Below are 22,471 nucleotides of genomic sequence, written 5' to 3' on the forward strand. Positions count from 1 at the left end.
GATGGACTAGTGAAATACATCCAAACTGTTCGTCTGGCATGTCAGGTTGCCCTTAGCCTGAAGATAAATTTAAAAAAAGTTGAGTGTCATCCTCGCAAGAATAGAGGTGTTGAATCAATGCAGCTATCAGATTAAATCAGTATCAGCTGATGCTGAAGTACAGGTAAAATTATTGGCATCAGAACTGAAAAAGTTAGATGGGTGTATCTTTAGTTTAACTGTAATGGCTGCATCACTTGTGCAGAATCTGGAATAATAAAAACAAAAAAGCTAGGATAAGGAATTGATGGAGTACAGCTGAATCTAAGATGTAAGTAAGCACGGTGGTGGATAGAGTGAAATAAGTGGAGCCACATCTAAGCGTTAGTAACTGTAGTCGCAGGAGTACTTGTTGATTTAAAGCGACAGTTCGCCATCTGTTGATTGCAGGTTGCATCAAAAAACATGTCAAGACACAGAAAAGTCAGTTTCTTGCCCAAGTTGCTCTCAGATATTAAAGCGGTGCACTTGTCACTTTGATCAATAATCTTTGCAGCCTCTGCGAAATTCAGCTAGAACATTTTGTAAACAGCACAACGCCCTGCAGAAACAAGATTTTAACTACAGCATCTTAAAAAAGAGCATGATCTTCATAACATTTGACCTGAAACGTTAGATTTGACTGATGTCTTCTGCTGTTGAATATTGATGTTGTATTTGTGTTGGATTTTAAACACACTTGGATCCAGGTTTGACATTGCTGTTGAGAGAATCCGGGCCAGAAGCACAGGCCATCTTAGCTCTGCCGGTGAAAACTGTTAAAACTGGATGAAGCAAGACTTGTTTTTCTTTACAGACCCAGCATATAACAGCTCCAGGCATCAGATTTAGTTGTTCATTTTCACAAATATTGATTTGCTGTCAAAATCCCTGAGACAGATGATTTAGTTTTCTTGGCAGATTTTTTATTACGCCTTTTCTTGTGTTACAGCGAGACAAAAGTCCTCATCCAGCTGCTTCTCTCCTCCGAACGTAATGTTCCTCGTGAAATCTGCCACTTACAGCCTGTCGTCACAACAAACTTAAATGGCCTTACTTTGTGCTGATTGCCCTGGCGTTGTCATGGTTTCACATCCATTAGCAGAATGGCTGGAGATTTGTTTGACATAAAGTGAGGTAAAAGCACTCAATGTTTGTCTCCTTAAAATAGTGGTGGCATTCTTCTCCCCACCTCCCCGCCCTTTCCAAGTGTCAGGCTAGTGGTGACGCTGAAACTTGTCAAGCAATTTGGCGGTCCTGAAAGTTTGTCCCATAAGTAAGAAACTGCATTGCTACCTCAGGTTTCTGAGTTCAGAGTGAGGCGCCACTTCAGCTCTCTTATTGAAGGCCTCTTATTGAACCTTGCTTCTATCAAAGTTTTCTCTGGCCCTGGTTTGCTTACACCATTCTGTCTCATTCTGTGGCTTTTTCCCTCTCAATCACCTGCTCAACACCTGCTTCTTAACTGCTCCCAAGCCTTTTGTTCTGACAGCTCTCTAGATGACTAGTTTGTGTTTCAGTGCAAAGCACATAAACGCTACTTACCCTGCAGGTAGTACTGATAAATGCCTTCAAAATAAAATCCTGAGAGCAACATCCATTACTTTTATTTGCTGCAGCATGGGGCCTTATTTTTGATGCAGTTCTTTTGTTGTGCGTGTTACTGTTTGCCTCAAGGTAAATACTTTTAGTGATGATTCAATACTACTTTTCCTTATTGCTATCAATTATAATAACTAGACTCTTGTTTTTTGCCAATAGCACGTCTTCAAGTGTATTTTGAAAAACAATATGATGCATCACTTTCAGAGAAAATAAACTTGTGTACAAAAGCTCCAATAGCTTTTTCTGTTTACATTTAGAGATGCATTTCTTTCAAGTTTCAATTAAGATTTTCAACTGTAGTGGTGTAACTACTTAAGCTTTGATATAATTTGGCATGACACCATACCCAATACACACTGTAAGTAAAATTATATTAATTACAAAATATGGAACTTATCGTTTGCAAAATCGGTACTGAGAACCCATTCATATAAAATCAAACAGTACCATGTTTAGGCACCTAAAGCATCCTTGTGCCTGGAGGGAGGGGAAGAGAAGGCGAGTCTCCATGCTTGACATAAACACAGCATTGCAAGTTCATATATTAAAAAAAAAAAAAAGTTGTTAAATTGAAAAATTGAGAATTTAGAATTTAGCATTAAAAAAATTATTGTTTGTTTAGCGCATAAACCCACACAAAAGCACCAAAAATTGGTACTGTTGAGTACCGACACCAATTGTCAGTTACCGGGAATTGGTACCGTATCGTTACAAATGTGAAAGGGACCTATCCCTAACAATGAGGCAAAAGGTATCAGATAAACAGAAAAATACCAAATGTCACTGAAAGGGGGGGAAATGGTAGCTAGTAGAGATAGACCGATACAGAGTTTTTGGGGCCGATACCGATTATTGGTAACCGATAACTGATATTTGAAGCCGATATTCATTTGCAGTCAAAGTGAAAATATTGGTGTAAAAATTTTGACAATGCAAACTCCACTACTTGACTGCATTCAAATGCCTTCAAAGACATATTTATTAAACAGCTCCCAGACTTAAAAGCATGCTTTATTAAGTTAAATGAAAGCTTGAAAAATAAATAGCTTAAGTTTTCTAAAGTAAATAAAGTTTCCCAAAATTTCAATGTAACTGCAATAAAACTGGACAGAACTGGGTTTGTGCTGCCTTTTACAGGCATGTAATGCAGTTGTATTAATTTTCTGTTTGGTTTTACGTGACTCATTTTTATTTTTTTGACTATCTAGGGCTTCCATAGTGTAGACAGAGAAACTGTGGAGAGAAGCATCAACAAGCAGCTTCTGAATGTCTGCAGTTTAGAACATTTTTTACCATTATTTAAAAGGTAGAAAAATGTAAACCTTTGGGTATTGATAGGAGGAGTAATTTTTGTGTCTTTATTACAATTTCGGGAGCGTCTGCTGCCTTAACTTACCTTCAAAATATACCTGCTATCCAAAATTTTTCTCCACTTGACGAAACCTTTTTTCATCTGTATTGTAAATGTGTGAGAGAGACAGCGCTGCATGCGCACAACTTTCACAGCTGATTGGCTGTTGCCCGAACCATGGCTCTGCTTGTAACCAATCAGATGGTACTGTGGGTGGGACAGACTGAGAAGTGACTGCAGCAGCATCAGAGCCGAAACAACACAGTTTTGAATTGGTTTCATATCTGTTTAGAAAAAAAGGCTTATGTAGATATGCCCTAAAATGCCAAATATCGGCCTGACCGATAATCAGTTTATCCCAAGTAGCTATACCTGTTTATGCTAAATATGTGCACATTTTCAAAACCGTTATTCATTTCTATGTTGTAAAAAACCCTGAATCTATTTGTAAACTGTTCAAGACATTCTGTTCTTTCCTTTTTTAGGTTATTTTTTGGCTTTTCATGCCGTCAATTAGTTAAGAAGGGACAGTGGATAATTTAGGAAAGGGGGAGGAACATGAGGGAAACAGCCCACAGGCTTGATTTGAACCCAAGCCCCCCTCTCAAAGTTGAACGTCATGGGGTGTGACCTAGACTGCTAGGCCATCTGTGCCCCTAAACAGTCTGTTTTTAAAGAAAAAAAGCACAAGATCTTCTCAAGACTTATTGAATATGAGGTCATTACATAAGGATCTCCTTACTGGGTCATGACACATTGGAGTTGCAGCCTCAAATACAGAGGTTCTCCCATAGATCAGCCTCTCATAGGCTTCTAGAGGGCTAGCCAGTCAGCGAGAAGAGGGCTCTTAAAGGAGACAGGCCACATGGATAGCTGTTATGTGCTCACTGAGGAGCCAAACACTTATGTCTGATGACCCACGGCCATTTGGTTTATGTCGTCCTTGTTGACTTTTTTCACCGGCATTTCTTGGCTCTCCTCTGCTGTCCTGTCTGATAAAGGCAAAGGCCAAGATAATTGTCTTTGAAGGAAGGAAGGGAGAAAGGAGAAAAGAGAAGGGAAGGTTTGCACAACTGTTAGCAGCCTTCTGGAGTTTAGCATCTGCTGTGCTTTTTTACAACTTCTGTCAGTTATGTAAATGATGATGACACTGGCAGTTTTTTAAGCCTGTGTTTTCTTTTGGTTATTTGTATAAATTATGATTTTGTTTTCATTTTATGTCCGTTTTGTTTCACTTAGTTGTGAAGAAAAGCTGAGTCTTAATCTTCCAAGTGATTTTGTCGTCTCTCATTCTTCTTTTTATCTCTCCTTCAGCTCAGAACTGTTCAGGCCTACGGACGTGTTCCCAGTGTTTGGAGCAGCCTGAGTGCGGCTGGTGTGGAGACCCCAGCAGTACAGGGAAAGGCCTGTGCATTGAAGGATCCTACAGGGGGCCTATGAAGAGACCGGCCAAGCAGGGCCAGCAGAGCCCGTCCCAGGACATGAGTCTGGAGCCGGGCAGCTGCCCCAAAGACAAAGGCTATGAGTGGGCCTTCATTCATTGCCCAGGTGAGGAATCCACTTCCTGTCTGCGGCTAATATTACAGACCATGTGATGTCAGTGTGTTGTCTTGAGAGTTGGTGCAACCTTTTGACTGTCACTTTAAAAAGATGGATGGATCATGGGATCAGGTTACAGCCGTACTATGCAACCTATCTGTCCCCTGATGACTTCATGCAACCTTAGACTAAAGAGCCATCCAATACTTTCTACAAGCCCTGGCCCATATGAACATGTCATGTAAGATGATCACACACTCTTTGCTTCTGAGGTCCTAACTTGACAATATGAAGCAGCATTGAGGTGTCGTAATTTGAAGAAAAAAGATGTAGATTTGATCTTATCTGGAATCTTTTATATGTTGTTTCACAGCATCATACTAATTTTGAACAGGGCATAAGAGAAAAATGTGTTTAGAAAATTACTTATTTCACAACTTCATGTGCAATGGTACATGGGAATTGGGAAACTTACTCAAAAGGTGAGGTTAATTGTTTCAACCAGTGCTTATTATGCTTTCCCATATTTTAAAGAGGGGTATAACAATGCTGGATGGTCATACTAAACATGCAGATTTTCAAATAGCTAGACATTCATATGTAGCTAGAAATTAATATGTAGAAGAAATCCCTGGATCTGTCTGAAAACTGCTGAAAACAGACCGTTCTAAGGGTATTTCACGAGATTCGCAAAAATGATACGGTATTAGCATACGATCTTCAAACTGGTTTATTACAAGTTGTGGGTGCGTGTCTCAAACACCAAGGTCCATCAATATCTCTGCCCCTAAAAGCTTCTAGAAAGCTGGCCAGTCAGAGAATAAGGGGTTTATGGAGCTCAAACTTTAAAGAGTGGCTAAAATAAGTGTTTCAGACAAAGGTAGAAATAAGGTTTTTCTTAAACAACAGTGTGAAAAAAGGTTTTTATTATGTTTTTTTTTAAATTTTAAATCATGTTAGACTACTATAGGGGCTTCAGAGAGGCAGTATAAAACAAGCATAAAAACACTATACCCCCTCTTTAAAGCAGGAATTTACAAGTGCTTGTGCATTGACTGATTAAGAGTGAGTTTGCTTTTTACCAGCATTCTAGCTAATTTTGAAAATGTGCACCTTAGTGTATACACATTACAATACATATGCCTGTGTTTCCAGAGTGAAATCCAGTCTAATGGGTCACTTACTTTAATTATGTTCAATTAAAAAGTTGCAGCCATTTAAACTATCCTAAAAGGTCAGATTGATTAAATAATAATAAACATGACATGGCAGACACTCGCTCCTGACAGGCTCTAATGGTTGTGCTGCTTTTCCAGGAATCAATAACAAACAACTCAAGGTGTAAATTCTGCAGAGCTGGTGTCAGATCTGAGCTGTTTATTAACTGCAAGAGGATCATCAAAATTGAAGAGTGGCTGTAATAAACAAACTATTAACAACCTTCATATGTGAAGAAGAAGAACATCCTCCTGTTTGATTTGTTGGCAGAAGTAGACCAAAACAAAGGTTTCAGGATCCTGTATTTTACTGTTTTTGTCTTGCTGATACGAATACGATCTATCTCTGTCTTTGTCTCCCAGCATGCCAGTGTAACGGCCATAGCACGTGTGTGAACGGCAGCGTCTGCGAGCAGTGCCGAAACCTCACCACAGGTCCCCAGTGCCAGACCTGCATGCCTGGTTTTCACGGAGACCCCACTAATGGCGGAAAGTGCCAGGGTGAGTCCTGCAACAGCACAGAAATAAACATTCTGCTCACAGATCACTCAATGGATTTACTGGATATCAAATTTTTGGATTAACCCCTTTAATCTGAACTCAATCTTCTGAACAGCAGCAGCAGATCAATGTTAAGTTCAAACAAATACAGCACCAATTAAATTCTGTTTTCTTATTTGGACTAGACCTGCTGGCTGTACATGATAATTAAACTTTGAGAGGAATAGCCTCTACTCAGTGAATTTTAATCTGAGTGTTGCGTGATGAACATATGCAGTAATGCAGCATCACACCCAGCAGAGGGCACTGTTGTGTGTTGATTAGACTGTGTGACATTTGTTTGCCCTGTTTGATTAATGAAAATGTTGCTCCATATGTTGTTTTCATTAAGTATGAGTTTCAAAACAAACTAAAGGTAACACAGAGGTCTGGCCTCTTTGAAAACATGTTCAAACGGCTCTCAGACTAGACAGGAACATGACATGAGAGCAAGTGTATTTTTCAGGTAAAGCTGAAGGTCAAACACCGCCTTGTTTCTGCTTCCCAGCCTGTCATATCCTCCTCAGTTTAAATCATGCGTCTTGATTTTGAATGACTGCCTTTGCACGAGACAGTGCATGACATGAATTCCAACAAACAAATCTGCGACGACTTCCTTCTTTCTTTATTTATTTATTTATTTGCACAATTTGCAGGGTGCTGCATTCAGTTATTTTTCTCTGATTGAGTTTTCTGAATAGCACATGATGCAGAGATTTATTATCTGCGTCTCCTGCTCACTGTAGAATAAATTTTCTCCTGCGAATGACAGCGGCCAATAATTTATACAGCGGTCTGGTTTTCAGAGCAGAAGCGCATAATGTCGGCTGAATTTAATGTGGAGAATGAATGTAAACATTGGGTTTTTGGCCAGGGAAAAGGCATTTAACCCAAAATAAAATAACTCTATTCATACCTGGCTACAGTCCCAGGTTGTCTTTTTAAGTAAACAAATTGACTGGAGATGAGTAGAAGAGCTACCTTGTCAGGAGTGGATTTACTGACACTTGCCCCTCATGAGACATGAATAGCATTCCTGAGAAATTACACGGAGGCTATTGTGTGACTTGGGAGCCACACACACACTTAAACACACACCTGGGAGCTTTACGGTCTCAGGTAGCATCTGTTAATGCTTAAGCTGCCGCTGAAACCTGTAAAGTGAAACTACACAGGTGAGCATCTGTGAAGGGAATTGTCCTTTTTTTGAAGCCTGGGGACCAAATGACTTAAAACCTGCATTTACTACACGCAGATTAGCTGAGTAGTCACACCAGCTGATGCCATCTGCACTAGTCTGAATTACTGTTTGGTCAAACTTTATACGTTAGTAAATTACACAATAAATAACATACGGTTGTGTTTAAGATGTTATCAGTCACACACCACTGGAGAGAGTTGAAGCCAGGCCAGGGCTGCGCTGACGCCCGGAAATTAAACCAGCACCACAGAGACTGGGTGCAGAGATTACATCTCCAACAACCAGCTGAATTTGGCGATACTTAATTGCTCGCTATTCTGTATTGTAGTCCTGTTTGCAATGTGATTGTGTTCAAGGAATGAAATGTGATTGTAATAACAGGCACGCCTCCTACAGACTTTTTGTTACATTGAATGAAGGGTTTGAAAACGTCAGGGAGGACGTTTACTGGTGTATTTGTTAAGCCTAAAGAATGTATGGGACGGTTATTAACTGAAAAAAAGACTTTTGCTAACCAGATGAATAATAGAAAAACAAATAAAGTAGAATAAAAATATATATAATCATCAGACATGTATAACCTTATTGATCCCAATAAGGGCGACTTATTAACAGCTTATCACAACAACATTCATAATTTATTCATCATATTTCTCAGAAATCAGACATCTTTGGTCTTATAATTTATAGAATTATTAAGTTTCAATAAAGCTGATAGTTTGGATGGCATTTGGGTGGTGGTGCAAGTCAGACAAAGCGTGTAGGCTTCTGGGTCTTAAGAGTGTCACAGAGACCTAAGGCGCATGCTCAGAATCAGAATCAAAATACTTTATTGATCCTCAAAGAGAAATTTCATTTTATTTACATCCTATCCAAGACATATAATTAACCAGACATTGACATGGGACACAGGAAAGGAATAAACCTACGAGCTGCTAGCGTCCCCAGCGCTCCTTTGTAATAGATATAGAATACAAACATTGGGAGAAGAGAGGGGAAAAAAAAAGGTAAATTCCCCAACAGGGGGCGTAGTTTGAGATTAAGAAAAAAACACAGCAGCATATAAGCACATGATAAAACAAACAAAAACTTGAAGACTTGTACAGATGTCACTGCACAGCCACGCAGGGTCGGGCTACGATATCAATTAGAAGCAGAAGCGCTAACAAGACTTCACTTCACCTATTAATGAAACTTGAGATGTGGAAAATGTCAGTATGGTAATATATGGCGATACTTTGACCTGTAATAAAATATCCACATTTCAAATTTTAATATCAATATTTCTTGACAAAATAAAAATTTACAGCTACACCGCTATATGTTGGCCATAAACTGTGTAACTTCAAAGTATACTCAAAATGTATTTGTCCTAAACTTGATGATGTTGGTTATGATGCTGTAAACATCAATGCTTTCTCTGTGTTTTTTGGTCAGTTAGTTTAAAATCATTTTAAGTTTAATTTTTACAGTGTGGTAGACTGATACAATAATAAACATAGTCATGTTATGTTGGATATTAGATTATTTAAAAGTAATATTGGTTACACCAAGTGACATTATCAGTTTCACCAACTGACCATGTCTTTCAACCAATAATTTTTTTGCAATATTAGTTTAATGTCACAGTAGTTTAAGTGACAAACTCTACACACTTTGGCCCACACATATGGCTTATAAAAAAGGCAAGAGTAGGCCTAAGTCAGACTCATAAAGCTGGGTCATTTAAGTACCTTGCATGAGTGTAGCTTACGTTTGTTTTAGTTAGTCCCAGACTATGACATCCTGGAATAAGCTTAAACGACAACACCTGCGTCAATTCTATTTAGCCTAAGTGTGATCACACCCCATTATCCTAACATTTTTTTTTTACATTAGGCTAATGGGCTAACATTAGCTAATGTTACTTTAAGGTTAATCTGTGCAAGTGACTGAAAATGAGGCCAGCTCAAACTGCATTTTAGTCTTGGACTGGACTATTTCAAACACAATAGTGAGTTGTTTTCAATAAAATAATAGAATAACGCAATATATCACAAGATTGTGATATTGTGATATTATCATACTATGACCCAAGTATTGTGATGCTTATCGTATCTTGAGGATTTTGCCAACACTCACCCCTAACTGGTGGGAAAATAGTACAAATGTGTAAATTGCAATTCAAACGTGTTGCTGAAATGAAATAATTTGTGGCATGTGTGAAAGCACGGCTGGTAAAATATGTCAGATTGATGCTGATTTAAAAATGCTGCAGGATAAATTCCGAAAACTCCCCATTAACAAGCAGACATTATATTAAATGTGTATATGTACAACTTAACACCGTGTGATCAATGCAAACCTGAAAGAGTGACACAAAGCCAAGGTGAATAAAAACATCCAGGAAGAGAAAAGAAAAAAAAGTTTCCAATACAAGAACTGTGAGTCGTCTGCGTATCAATACAGTTTTTGAGTAGCACCAATATAAAGAAAAAATCTGTCAAAGTAGTGTTGGTTTCTATTGCTTTGTCCACCAGTGTTGGTTTTGCAGCATGCTTTCGAAGTAATTTCCTGCCTCTTGAGATAACAGCCCCCCCAGCATCCTCTTGTCTGACAGGGAACACTTTGTAGACACAAGTGAACAAGAAACTTTGGAAAAAATTGGGGGAAAAGCTCCTGGAAATGTTGATAAAATCTACCAGCATGTGTAAGAGGCTCTGGGAAACAGATTTAAAAATAATTTGAAAAATTAAGAAAAAAAATGATAAAGAAATCTCATGCATATACTTTCTAAGAAAAAGAGGCAAGGCTATTTTATATACTTGTTTCCTTGAATTTAGCAAATCCTAGCACAGCATAGCCAAATCCTTGCATCATCAGCTATCAATAGCAAACAGTGATGAATCACTGGGTTAAAAGCAGTCCTGTTACCTGAAATATCCACATGCTGCATCTTGGGAAATGTGCTGAGAGGATAGTGTAACACAGGCAGGGAATCTGTGTCCACTGACCCTTCTGCCATCCCCTTTCTCAGTGTTTTAAAGCTTGGTGAACTGAAAGGAATAGGTCAGTGTTTTTGTACCACATATCAAACCTGAAAGGCACTCTGGGAGCCAATTCACTCATCTTTCACACATCTCCTGCTGCAGTGTTTGTATTTCTCACACACGCCAACACATGCCTGGCGGGTATCGTGTTGTCCGATCTCTAAAGTGGGGCATATTTTTCTCCCCTCATGGATCAGATCTTTGAAGTTCAGACAGTCTTTTGGGAAATTTACTTGTTTACCGTCTTACCTAGATCGATATCAATCCTGTTTTTCTGTGTGTTCAGTGTAGCAGAAAAGGATGTTTGTAGCTGAGCTCAACATAAACACTGTGAGCGACTGGAAAGAGCCAGCTTTATGCTAAAGCAAAGTGTGTGAAACAGATTACAGTCAGATTCAAACAGATGTTTGGAGTCACATCCTGAACATGTGGACACTCGTTGACTAAACACTTGTACTTCATCCACATTACCAGCTTTGGTAGATGCTAATGGATGATTTCTCCTCCTCTCTGCTTCCTCATTGTGACCCGTTTCCTTCTTTTTTCTTCTCATTCCAGCTTGTAAGTGTAACGGCCATGCAAGTGTGTGCCAGGTGTTAACTGGCAAGTGTTTCTGCACCACCAAAGGGATCAAAGGAGACCAGTGCCAGCTGTGAGTACTCAAACCTCATGTTTACACACACTGACCCGCTGCCAGAACCATGAAAACAGAGGCACCATGTAGTGTTTTCTCTGTGTTTAATTGAGCGCTTACATATGAAGGTGGGATTTTTACAACCCTGCAGCACATGCCACCTGCAATGTGTATCACACAGACAGCTGGTCAGAGTTGTTCTACCACTGATTCTCCCTTAGAGCAGGGGTGCCCAAATTATTTTTGGAAAGGGCCAAAAATGAATCATAGTAGAGGGTTGTGGGCTAAAGCTAAATATTCATGTTGCAGTGCATGATATTTATTATTCATATAACATAATTGTGCAAAATAAATACTCATATCAGTAGAAATAGACTAATATGAATTTTTCCAGGCCGATACCAATACCCATTATCTGTAGTCAAGGAGGCTGATATCCGATATTTGAAGCTGATATTACTTTGCAGTCAAAGTGAAAGTATTGGTGTCACATTTTTGAACATTACCAACTCCAACACTTAACTTCATTCAAATGCCTTCAAGAATATGTTTATTACACAGCTCCCAGGCTCAGAAGAATGTTTTGTAAAGTTAAATGACTACAGAAAAATAAATAGCCAAAGTTTTCTTTGGTAAATTAAGTTTTTTAAAATTTCAAAGCAAATGCAATAACTGTAACAACTGCTCTGCGGATTGGCTGTTACCCAACCCATGGCTCTGCTTGTAACCAATCAGATGATACTGTGGGTGGGACAGTGCTGGGGACTGAGTAGTGACTGCAGACAGTGGAGCGGCTGCATCAGAGCTGCAGTTTTTAATTTGTTTCTTATCAGCCATCAGATTAAAAAAAAAGGCCAATACCGATATGCCTCAAAATGGCAAATATCGGCCCCAATAATCGGCCCGGCTGATAATCGGTCTGTCCCTACTTAAAAGTAATTTTGAAAATGAAAAACGAAATTTCTTTTCTTTATTTCACAGCATGAAATTACTGAGCATCCATGAGGTACAAATATTATGTCTTCAAAGACATTTAGTGCAATATAACCTGAACAACAAGGGACAGCATGCTCCTATGAAACCAAAATAGTGCATGCTCCATCCTTTTAAAATAAGGACTAGTAATACAACTGGACACCTGCTTTATTTCATTTTCCTTACAAATGGCTTTTGTATTTACATTACTTTATGAAGATTAGGCTCTTTTAAATCAGCGACTTTCTGCCTAAATATTAGGCATCCTGCTGTGGGATCAATTTCTGTAAAAAAGTACTCGTATTTCCAACTATTTTTAAACTTCCCACTTATCAGAGTGCCACAGTCTCATGCGCTCCATCCCAGCCATGACCCTGCTTCTTCTCACTCTCTGGTCATGGACTTCCAGATCTGAGCTGACAGGACTAGCGCCACCCTACTCCAAATGTAACACAGTGTTGATTTGTGGTCAGAATCAGAATCAGAATCAAGTTTTAATACCAAGTACTTTTCAGATACAAGGAATTTGTCTTGGTGTGTTGGTGCTAACAATCAACAAGAAAATAATGAAAATGCAGATAAAATATAGAAAAAATTAAGATAAACAAATATGCAAAAACATATAAAGAAAAAAAAAGGAATAAATTAAAATAAAATAGAAATGATAATTGAAATAAAATAAAAATATATATGGGAATATGTACAGAACAACAACAAATCAACAATAAATCAATTATGAGTGAAGAATTCAGGCTGCCGCAGTAGGAAAATAATAATGATAATTAAAAGTATATATTTATAGAATAAAAATTCAAACATGGGCAGCGGGCCGAAAAAAATCCCTGGCAGGCCAACATTGGCCAGTGGGTCCCAAATTGGACAGCCCTGCCCAAGAGGTAGTAACAGAGGCAGAATGGGGGAAGACAGTGGGAATAATAAGCGTCCAAGCCTGAGCCAGAGACTGTGAGCTGACAGTTTTAGAAAACATCTCATCAATATAAATCTACAAGTCATATAACTCTAACAACCATAAACATGATTGATGATTTTCATGACTCCTTTATGAGCATTGATTTCTGATCACTAAGGCCAGCCCCTCTCACCCAAAGGCTCCAACAAACTCATTATTCTGTTCAGTACGAACACCATCCAAACCATCACTGGGTTTCGTACCAGCCAGAATCTCCTCCTCCAGCCTTATTTCTGCTGACACAGTGGATTCCCATTGTGTAGGAGGACCATCTCCACTTAGCTGTCTGCTTTCTCTGTGGTAAGCAGAATGGACGCTGATGTTTTTAATACTTTTAATGCAGTGAGAGCTATGGAGAGGTCAAACGTGAAAACACATGCGCTTCCCCACACAGTGTCATTGAGTTTCCTCTCTTTGATGCTGAAACACTCAATGTGTGCTCAAAATCAGTGCATGCTATGATTGTAGTTGCGTTATTGCTCTCAAGTTGGCAGGTTTTGTCATCTGTACTTGTTCAGTCACACATTTCACACCATATTTAGATCAATCTGACGCCATCGTTTTAAATTTAGTCACATTTTAGTCACGTTGACTGATTCAGATATGTTGAGAAGCCTTTAACCCCATGCAATAACAATATCTTAGTCAACTAAGTCACATGTTTCAGTCTTGACATCATCTGAAAGTATTTGGTGGAGTTTTTTTATCGAGCTATCTCTGTTACAGATTGTGCAAAGTTGTGAAGAGGTGGTTTGAAATATTTCTTGTTTATGCCAAAACAGTAGAAGACTGTGGATGATCTGTATGCTCCTCATATTACTTAAGCTATGTAAATGTAGGATGATGGAGTTTTGGTCAGTACTTGTGAAAATCAGATGGTATTTCTGCCAGTTTTGATAAAAGCAACAAAAGCAAGGCTTGATTACAACCCAACTCGGTTGATTTACCCCCTTATGATTTCCAACCTATGCAGAATGCTTGTGCAGAACAATTATATTACTACATTTAAGTGAATATGAGACTAAATAATTCTATATTTACTAAATTATATTTAGAATTGTACCTAAATTTTTCTTCTGAACTATTTTTTATCACCCAGAAGAGGTGTTTAATGGTCTGTTTTTTCAACTTCTTTTATTTTGGACATTTTAAAGGGCCAATCATTAGGATGCTCTCTAAAGCTCCTGTGGCACTAAATCACAGCTCAGAACTTTTAAAGAACAGTATGACATTGTTGTAGGGCTTGGTATGGTAACCTAATAACCTGATGATTCAATTTTGATTCTTTAGGCAGTGATTCAATTTGATTCGATTTTGATTTAATTCAATATCTATTTAAATGCTTTGATGACAAATCAGTAAGACGTAGAAACAAGCAAATAGTTAAAGTTTCTGTTGACAGTTTTTAAATATTTATTTTCATGCCCATGTGAACATTTGCGGTGTGTCACCTCACATTTTTTGTCAATAAAACAACCCAAATATCAGACTTAGAATTAAGGGGCTGGCTTTACGCTGCTGCTACTGCTTGCTTTGGTTGTTTTGTTGCTCCATTTTGTTGTTGTTTGGTCTAGTGCAACCTCAGTCTAAAAGGCATGAATAACACAAATAGCGCCCTCCGCTGGCCAGGAGCTGAATTGATTCAGAGGATTTGCTGTATCAATATTGATTTGGGCAGGGAAATATTGTGATTCATTAATTAATCAGTATTTTTACCTACCCCTACATTGTTGTGCCTTTCTGTTTGACTGAAACAGACAGAAATGTAATGAGCATCTTTACTGAAGCCCAACGGGGACTTAACCATAGACTATGTGTATAGTGGACAGTGTGGCTTTGCCATTTAACATTGTACGGTTTTGAAGCCAAAATACCCCCGTAACAGGAGCAGCCATTGGCCGCTGTGCTGCCAGAGTCTGCACAGTAGACACTGTGAGGGATTCTGCGAGAATCTGAGTGGGGCCGAGTTGCAAAAATATATATATTTTTTTGCTTTCACAAGTTTAATAACTTCTTGACTCTATCACCTGATATATTTTACAATCCCTGAAAAAATAAACAAGAATGGCATCTGTCAATCATCGGTAAACGTGACGTGAAACCTCATTTTTGACCTCTTATAACTAATGAAAATGAAACTTTTCAGAAAAAATGAGGACTTGAATACATGACAGCTAAATTTTATCTTCAAATCACCACAAGAATCGGATGTAAGAAACATTTATACGAGGAGTATTCATTTTTTAAAGTTTGACTACAGCTCATCTGGAATGACTGGAGAGCTGGATTTTTTGACCTATACTGCAGCAAGCCAACAGGGGCAGGGGAGCAGTTTTTGTGGAGAATTCACTTCGAGCTAATCAAGATTACATCGATTTTTTTTACAGTCTATGGACTTAAAAAATCATCGGTGTGTAATGACATGTAATTACCAATAGGTGGCAGCACAGTGGCTGTTTAGTGGCAGAGAGAGGCATATAAACAAAATCTGTGTCTTACAACCACTTTGAACCACTTAGAACCATGACCTCTAAAAGACTTGATTTTTCTGATTCATCTCTTTATTTTCATTAGCGGCACTCACTCTCTTTGTTTCATCCTAATGTAACTTGAGCCCAGCTGCTCTGTTCCCTCTTCGGTTAAACACACAGCAAAAGATTTGGTTGTATCAAGCTACTGTGGTTATTCAAGATACTATTTAACAGTAAAGTCACATATTAATTTAAAGAACATTTTATTTGACATCCAAAAGGATCCCTGACATGACTGGATGTTTTTATTGTTGTGTTTTTTTAGTTGAAGAAAATAATACTTGAGCGTAATGATACAGTCTCTAATTAATCCCAGGCTCCTTATTCAGAATACAGGATCTTGAGACTTATCCTGCTCCCTCTTAGCAATTCTTGGGGTGAAACAAAGAAGTTTAACAGGAGGCAATTTAGGTATCACTCACTATTCCTATTTTCAGAAACCATACCTTAAAAGAAATGTGTAGCCTATGTTAATTGTATACATTTGACCTGACATCTAATTTTCAGTCTCATATTACTGTTTGGTATTAACTGTGGTAAGCCAGTCCATGTCTGTGTTTGCACAAAAACAAAACACCTCTGGCAGATAGAGCAGTTGGAGCCAATTAAACAAAGTGGATATTTGAAACACTAATAACCGTCATACTAGAGCATAAAATGAAGTTTGGCAACAAAGTTTAATCTGATCAAAGTGACGACAAAGCCTCAGAGACAAAAGATCCAGAGGGAGAAGAGCAAGAGGCTGAAGTGAGGATGAGACCTCTCCGCAACCCTCCATGATTTCTGTTGACTTTGACTGTAAATAGATGACACTTTATGCTAATGACAGAGCGTCACATTAATTTGCTGCTACCAGATGGAGCACAGTGCAGTTCTACTCTCTGCTAGCACTCTGTAAACCATGTTTCTACCCCACGAAATCAGAGAGGAGGTATCAAACAGGCCAGACAACAGCAGGACAATCACCATCAGCCATTCTGAAGGAGAGAGGAAGTGCCCATAGATGTCGGGCCAGCTACAGGATGATTCCTGCAGCCCGGTGCTGATTATGAGCTTAAAATTTAGTCAGCCACATAAAGCAGCAGAATATGTTCTTAATAAGTCCTTTTACTGAACGTAATTAGATCAGTGTTGTTATTACCAGCAACTCCTGTTCCAAATGGTGATTCAATCTTAAAATGTGGCCACATTTTCACATTCAAACATTTCCAAGCAACCTTTTTTTTTCTTTTTAAGTATAATCTAATTAGTGTCTCCATGTGTTGACAGACATGCAGTGGTGTGTTTGCTGTTCCCTTATTCATAATGTAATTTCTGGTTTCTCATTACATGTAATCACTTTCTCCACCCCCCAGCAGTAACCCCTAACACAGAGACCTCCACACAAGGGTACTCAAAAGTACACACATGCACGCTTTGTGTTGCACATGCATGCACCACAGCAGAGGACACCATTAGGAGTTTGGAATAATAGCTGCTGTAATGGAGTGAGGGGGGCATCGGTGCAGAAGAGAATTCTGTTTGAAGACAATCGATGAGGCTTCTTGTTGTGTTACAGTGACTAGTCAAAGCAACGTAACTCATTATGGAGCTCATTTGTATGCATTCATTATTTAGGATACTTCTTATGTTGGAGGTTACAGCGCTGAGAGAGAGTACATGTGTGCTCCAGCTTGTGAAGGACAATGGGTTGGTCCATAGCACACACAGACAAAGGTTCATGTGCAGATCAAATTAAGATACAGCACAGGGTGGGGATGTAGGGAGGTGGGGGTTGCCTGAAGTTCTCATGTGTGTATGGATGCATGCAGGTGTAGATTAAATTAAGATACAGTGTAGAGTAGTTACATCACACTTCTCCAGCATGAGCATGTGTGTGAGTGCAGACGAGTGCAGCTGAATGGGCGCAGGATAGATGTGCTGTAAGGTTCAACTCCTGTGGCAGCATTTGTCCTCCGTCCTTTGAACCATGGCAGAGGAGCACTGTGCCCCGTCCTCTCCTGTTTGATATTAACAGTGCAAGCAGCAGAGGTTGGCGTATCCCCAGCTCAGTGTCCTGCCCCCATTAGATCACACACAGCGCTGATGCTTGTCCTTCAGGATCGGCTGGTTGGATAAAGAGTCAGTATTCTTCTAGTAGCTAATAATGTAGCAAGGATTGTGGATGCATCAGACTTTAAAAGAGTCTGAGACAATAGGAGCTCCATTTATTTTTGAGCTGTGTTGTTTTAAAAAAAAATCTGTGTAACAATATTCAAAATTTGAAAATCTATTTTTTTTTTATTTGTACTTCAGATCACACAAGAAATTTTACCATTGCTTCTGTTTTTGAAGAAAGACTGAGTGACTTCAACCTGCATCAAAATAGACTTGTAAAGATTGCCAAATCTAGATTTCCAATCTGGAAACCCATCTTCTGTCATTGTCGACAATAATAGGGTGTGAGCCTCTGGGATTGGATGCTGACATCCCTATTATTCCGGTGTAGACTGTGGTTAGCGTAAAGCACCTTCCAGCCAAGCCAAAAATACATCCAAAGGGGGCGGGGGACCTAGGTTATTGTAAACAAGTTTACGGCACGGCTTCTTTTCCTGTCAGGAAGTTTTAAGTTATCCAAATTTTCATATCTACAGGACAGTTATTTGATTTGATGGGTAAACAAAATTGTGGAGGAAAAGGGAGCATGCAAATATAAAAGAGAACTGGGCCTAGGATAGAACCTTGTGGGATCCCACGTGCTAATTTGACTGGAAAACAAGTAGGAGTTAAGAATGTAAACTGCAAAAGACCAGTTTTTGAGCTGAATTCCTCCAACAATGCCATAGCTTCCTTTTTCTGTGCAAGAAACAAACTGCCATGATTGTTTTTTGTCCCTCATAGAAGAAGACTTTAGTTTGTTTATGGCAAGTCTTGCTTAAACACTAGGCATAATAGGCATATGAAGGTTTTGTTGCAGTGTACTTCAGCTGTATGAAACCAAACTGATTTTCAAGTCTTTTCAGCTTTATCACAACATCAAGATCTCTGGTTTAAAGTTAAAAGTTCTGAATAACACAAGTGAAATTTGAGCGAAAACCAGATCACCTGTCCAAAACTGATTTCGTAATCCCTGTACTTTGAACAAACAGGCCCTGGTGATATTTAGAGTGTTAAAACACATCAGATGTGTTACCTCCACCCACATATGACTGGCATGTTTTTGTGTAGTATCTTCAGCAGTGGAACAGTCTGTCTCGTGAATCCAAAATGCTGCAAAACAACCGATGTGGCGTTATTTTTAGAGGCAAGAGTCATCTCCAGTTCACTGCAACATCACAGCCACCTCCTCCTCCTCATAACAGCAGTCGTGTCTCACAGTGGGTTCACTCCCCCACTTCTCGCCTCTTTCGCTCTGTGTCCTTTTTAACTCTTCGACAAAACCCGAGATATTGACAATCTCACAAGTTTGTTTGCTTATTCATAACATGAAACAAAACAGGTTGTCTCGAAAGTTTAAAGATTGTTTTTCCTTGTTTTTGTACTAAATCGTATTCCTTTTTTAACAGGATAGTAGACGGATAGCTCAGCATGACTTGCAGGCAATTAAGAACAGCAAACTTATTCATTAAAGAGAAGCTAGAGAACACCATTATAGAAAATAACCTGCCATATGTCTTCTTCTTATTACCTTCTCTTATAACCTTCACAAACTTGACAGCACTCTGTGGACATTAAAAATATTTTGCTCGACAGCAGTTCATTAAAAAACAGACTGCGCTTGCTTTTGCCGCAATATATCTGGTCTTGTGTGAAAATTGTGTTCGTGGTTCCTCTTTAGCTGTTGAAAAGGAACTGCCTCACCTTGCATGACCTTAGAAATCCATTTACATCCTTCTGTATATCACACACACGGGAAAAAGTCTGAATAAAGGAAGCCTACTTGAGAAAAACATGCAGCGTTATTTAAATTGGTCACTTACTCCAATAGAATCACATTCCTATAGCGTGTGCAGCATGCGTGATCCACAGCCAGGTTTAAGTTCATCTTTCTATTGTCATATTTATATCTACTGTGTGTGTGTGTGGGTGTATGTACAGTGAGGATGTTCAGGGGTTTAAAATTGGAGTGTTTGTCTGCTTACAACAATAAACTGGAAGAAAATGGAAGACAGTAATTGTCCAATTTTCACACCACGTTTAGTTTTGGGTTAGGAACCTCATTAAATGGAGTTACAGATTGATTGGTCTCAGGCTTACAGTCATTTTACACTCCCAGCACACTCCCAAACCATGGCTTAACCACAGGGTAAATATGTTCTAACATAGTAAGGGTTACCTGAAAAAGGATACCAAAATATATAGGGTTTTTTTCACTTTTGATGTTGTCTTGTGATTGAAACAGCAGGTATACTACTCCACTGTTGTCAGTGTCATGTATGAAAAATAACTGCACTTAGGACACTGCAGAGGGAGCTGCCTGTCTTTCTGCAATAGAAAAATAAATAAGATAAAATAATGTCTCTCTGGTCACCCTCTTAGTAGCTTAAAGTGGTTCAAAGCGTCCAAAACTCCCACTGATGTTTTAGAAAAGCCTTATTTCAGCTGCTTTCTCCCTCTTCAAACCTTTTTGCTTCTGATTGGCCAGCCCTCATGAGGCCTGTTGGGGACAGACTTTGGTGTTTGAGGCCCACACCTCTCAGATGTAGTGAACCAGTTAAGGCTGATTTAGGCAATGCTATGTCCATGACGAGTCCGCTTGGCTTCGTGTAGGAAAATTACTTCCTTCCTTCGCGCTGTACTTTTCATGTGGAAAATTTCAGTGTGGAGCACACTCAAAAATTTCCAACCTGCCAGACAGAGACATGCAGACAAGACGGTGTTGGTACAGGATCTCCTAGTGGTCAAAGTGCAGAATTACAGGAATCTGTATGACTCTATCATGGTGAACAGAGTTCACCATGATAACTGCTCGGTAAATAATTCAGGGCAGAAAATTGCAGCCAGTCTTGGCAGAGAAGAGGAATCAATGAAAAGAACCTGGACAGATATGTAAATGTGTTGTAAACAAAGGCAAACTTCTTTGACTCTCCTTCAGTACACTGGTAGACATACGTTTGTGACACACCGCCCCTTGCAGTTTGGGAATGGATACCAACAGAGGCCACGCGGGGTGTTAAAAAGCATAAAAGTCTCAAGCGTTTCATTTCTGTGCGTCGCGTTCACACAGAAATCATTACACAGCCTTTATTAGATCTAAATGTGCTGGCCTCATCATTTCAGCAAGTCTCATGAAGATCTCATGCTGTCATTTAGAACTGAATGTTTTGAGCAGGATCTCTACAGCCAACAAAACAGTATCATGTTATCATAGACATTAGAGACAGTGACATTATAAGCCAATGCAGGCAACATCCTCAGTTGGTTAAAAATAAGTTTGTTCCAAGTGTCCCATGTGGGTATAGATTTTGAACCAAATCCCAAGGTTTGGTTACTTCCATAGCTTTTAAGAGAGGTTAAAATTAATGTTTTTGTTTTATGCTTTGTTGAAGTCTTAGGGTGTATTCACACCTGGATCATTTGGGGCAGTTGTTCCGTAACAGTGGGCAGCCCCCCCAAAAGTCTTGTTCATTTGGGCATATGTGAACACAGCAATTGCGCTCGTATGCGGGACAAAACAAGCGGGTCGAGATTGCAAAAAAATAGGTGGTCTCTACAATTGTATCAGTTTTGCCCCTGAATCAACAATCAACAAAGCTAATGAGCTACAGGTGTGAATACACCCTTAGTTGGACAGGTTCTAAGCGGGTTAATAAACAGACAAAAAATTGGTATTAATGCCTGTCTATGATCGACATGTGCAAACCAAAGCAGCAGCAACAAGATTAAAAGTTGAATTAAAAGTGCAGAAGGATAAAGTTTACTAAGAAAAGACTAAAGGGTTACACATTTTGTTGTAAAGCACTTGTACAAAATGAGACACACCACTTTGTCCACAGGGGGCCAAATTCAAAACAAACCAATACTTCTCTGCTGTAGCTCTAAGATTTCTCTTTGTGTTTTTGTGTCAGTGTCTGCTCTGAAAGTAGTTTCTGTGATTGGCCTTTTTGTCCAGTGAAGACTACCGGTAATCTCGCTTCAGAAAAGGGTTAAGCCACATCCTTTTGTTTAACCCATAAAAAAAAAAAAAATGAAAGATTTTCACAAGACCAGAATAAAAAGCAGCTGAAGGTTTATTTTGCAATCCAAAGTAAACAAGCTCTGGCTCAGAGCATTGTGAACATGTTCATCCTGAGCTCTGATGAAGTCTGAATCCTGCAGCTACGATTTAATAAACACGGGTGTGAAACAAAGATAATCTCGCCTTTGGCTTTCCGTTGCCTGTTTTGAACTTTGCACCCCCCTCGCTTGAGCTCAGAAGCCCTTAAACTTAAATTACTTCTATCTGATCTTTGCTTTTTAAAAGAATGCACCATGATTTAAGGTGGTTCTTGATTTGGCGCGTATATCCCAGCTAAGGATTACAGATCTCAAACAATCAAGCAGGAACGATTTACATAAACAGTGATGTTTGCTGCAAGGATTTGAAAGGATTAAAGTTGGAATATTACTCTCAGATGGCAGACTGCGCCATGATCAGGTGGTGTGTAAAGTTAACCGTACCCCACTGTGTTGCTCTGATAAACAAAAGTTCCCATAAAGATCTAATTAACTTTTCACAAACTATCAGATTATTTCAGAAGTTGGTGACTTGATGAGACGCCAACAGCAGGAGCTAATGCGCTGGCACTTGGCGTACAGCTCCTCTGATAAGAGGTTTTCTTGCTCTCAATCTGTTAGCACTCTTCTTCTTCATCTTCTTCACTCCTCTCTGTTTTTCTTCTC

At 39.1% G+C, this 22,471-nt stretch overlaps 1 protein-coding gene across 1 annotated transcript in view; it reads left to right on the forward strand.

Annotated features, from left to right (window-relative positions):
- Positions 1-22,471, forward strand: part of atrnl1b (attractin-like 1b) — a 101,248-nt gene that overhangs the window by 32,896 nt on the left and 45,881 nt on the right. The window contains exons 18-20 of the mRNA XM_074662603.1: positions 4,289-4,522; positions 6,094-6,231; positions 11,059-11,152. Of these exons, the coding sequence (XP_074518704.1) occupies positions 4,289-4,522; positions 6,094-6,231; positions 11,059-11,152 (466 nt within the window). The remainder of the gene's footprint in view (positions 1-4,288; positions 4,523-6,093; positions 6,232-11,058; positions 11,153-22,471) is intronic.

Source organism: Halichoeres trimaculatus, unplaced genomic scaffold (assembly GCF_033239565.1).
Source record: "Halichoeres trimaculatus isolate MK-OKI-2021-1 unplaced genomic scaffold, fHalTri1.1 fHalTri1_scaffold_23, whole genome shotgun sequence".
Taxonomy (NCBI): Eukaryota; Metazoa; Chordata; class Actinopteri; order Labriformes; family Labridae; genus Halichoeres; species Halichoeres trimaculatus.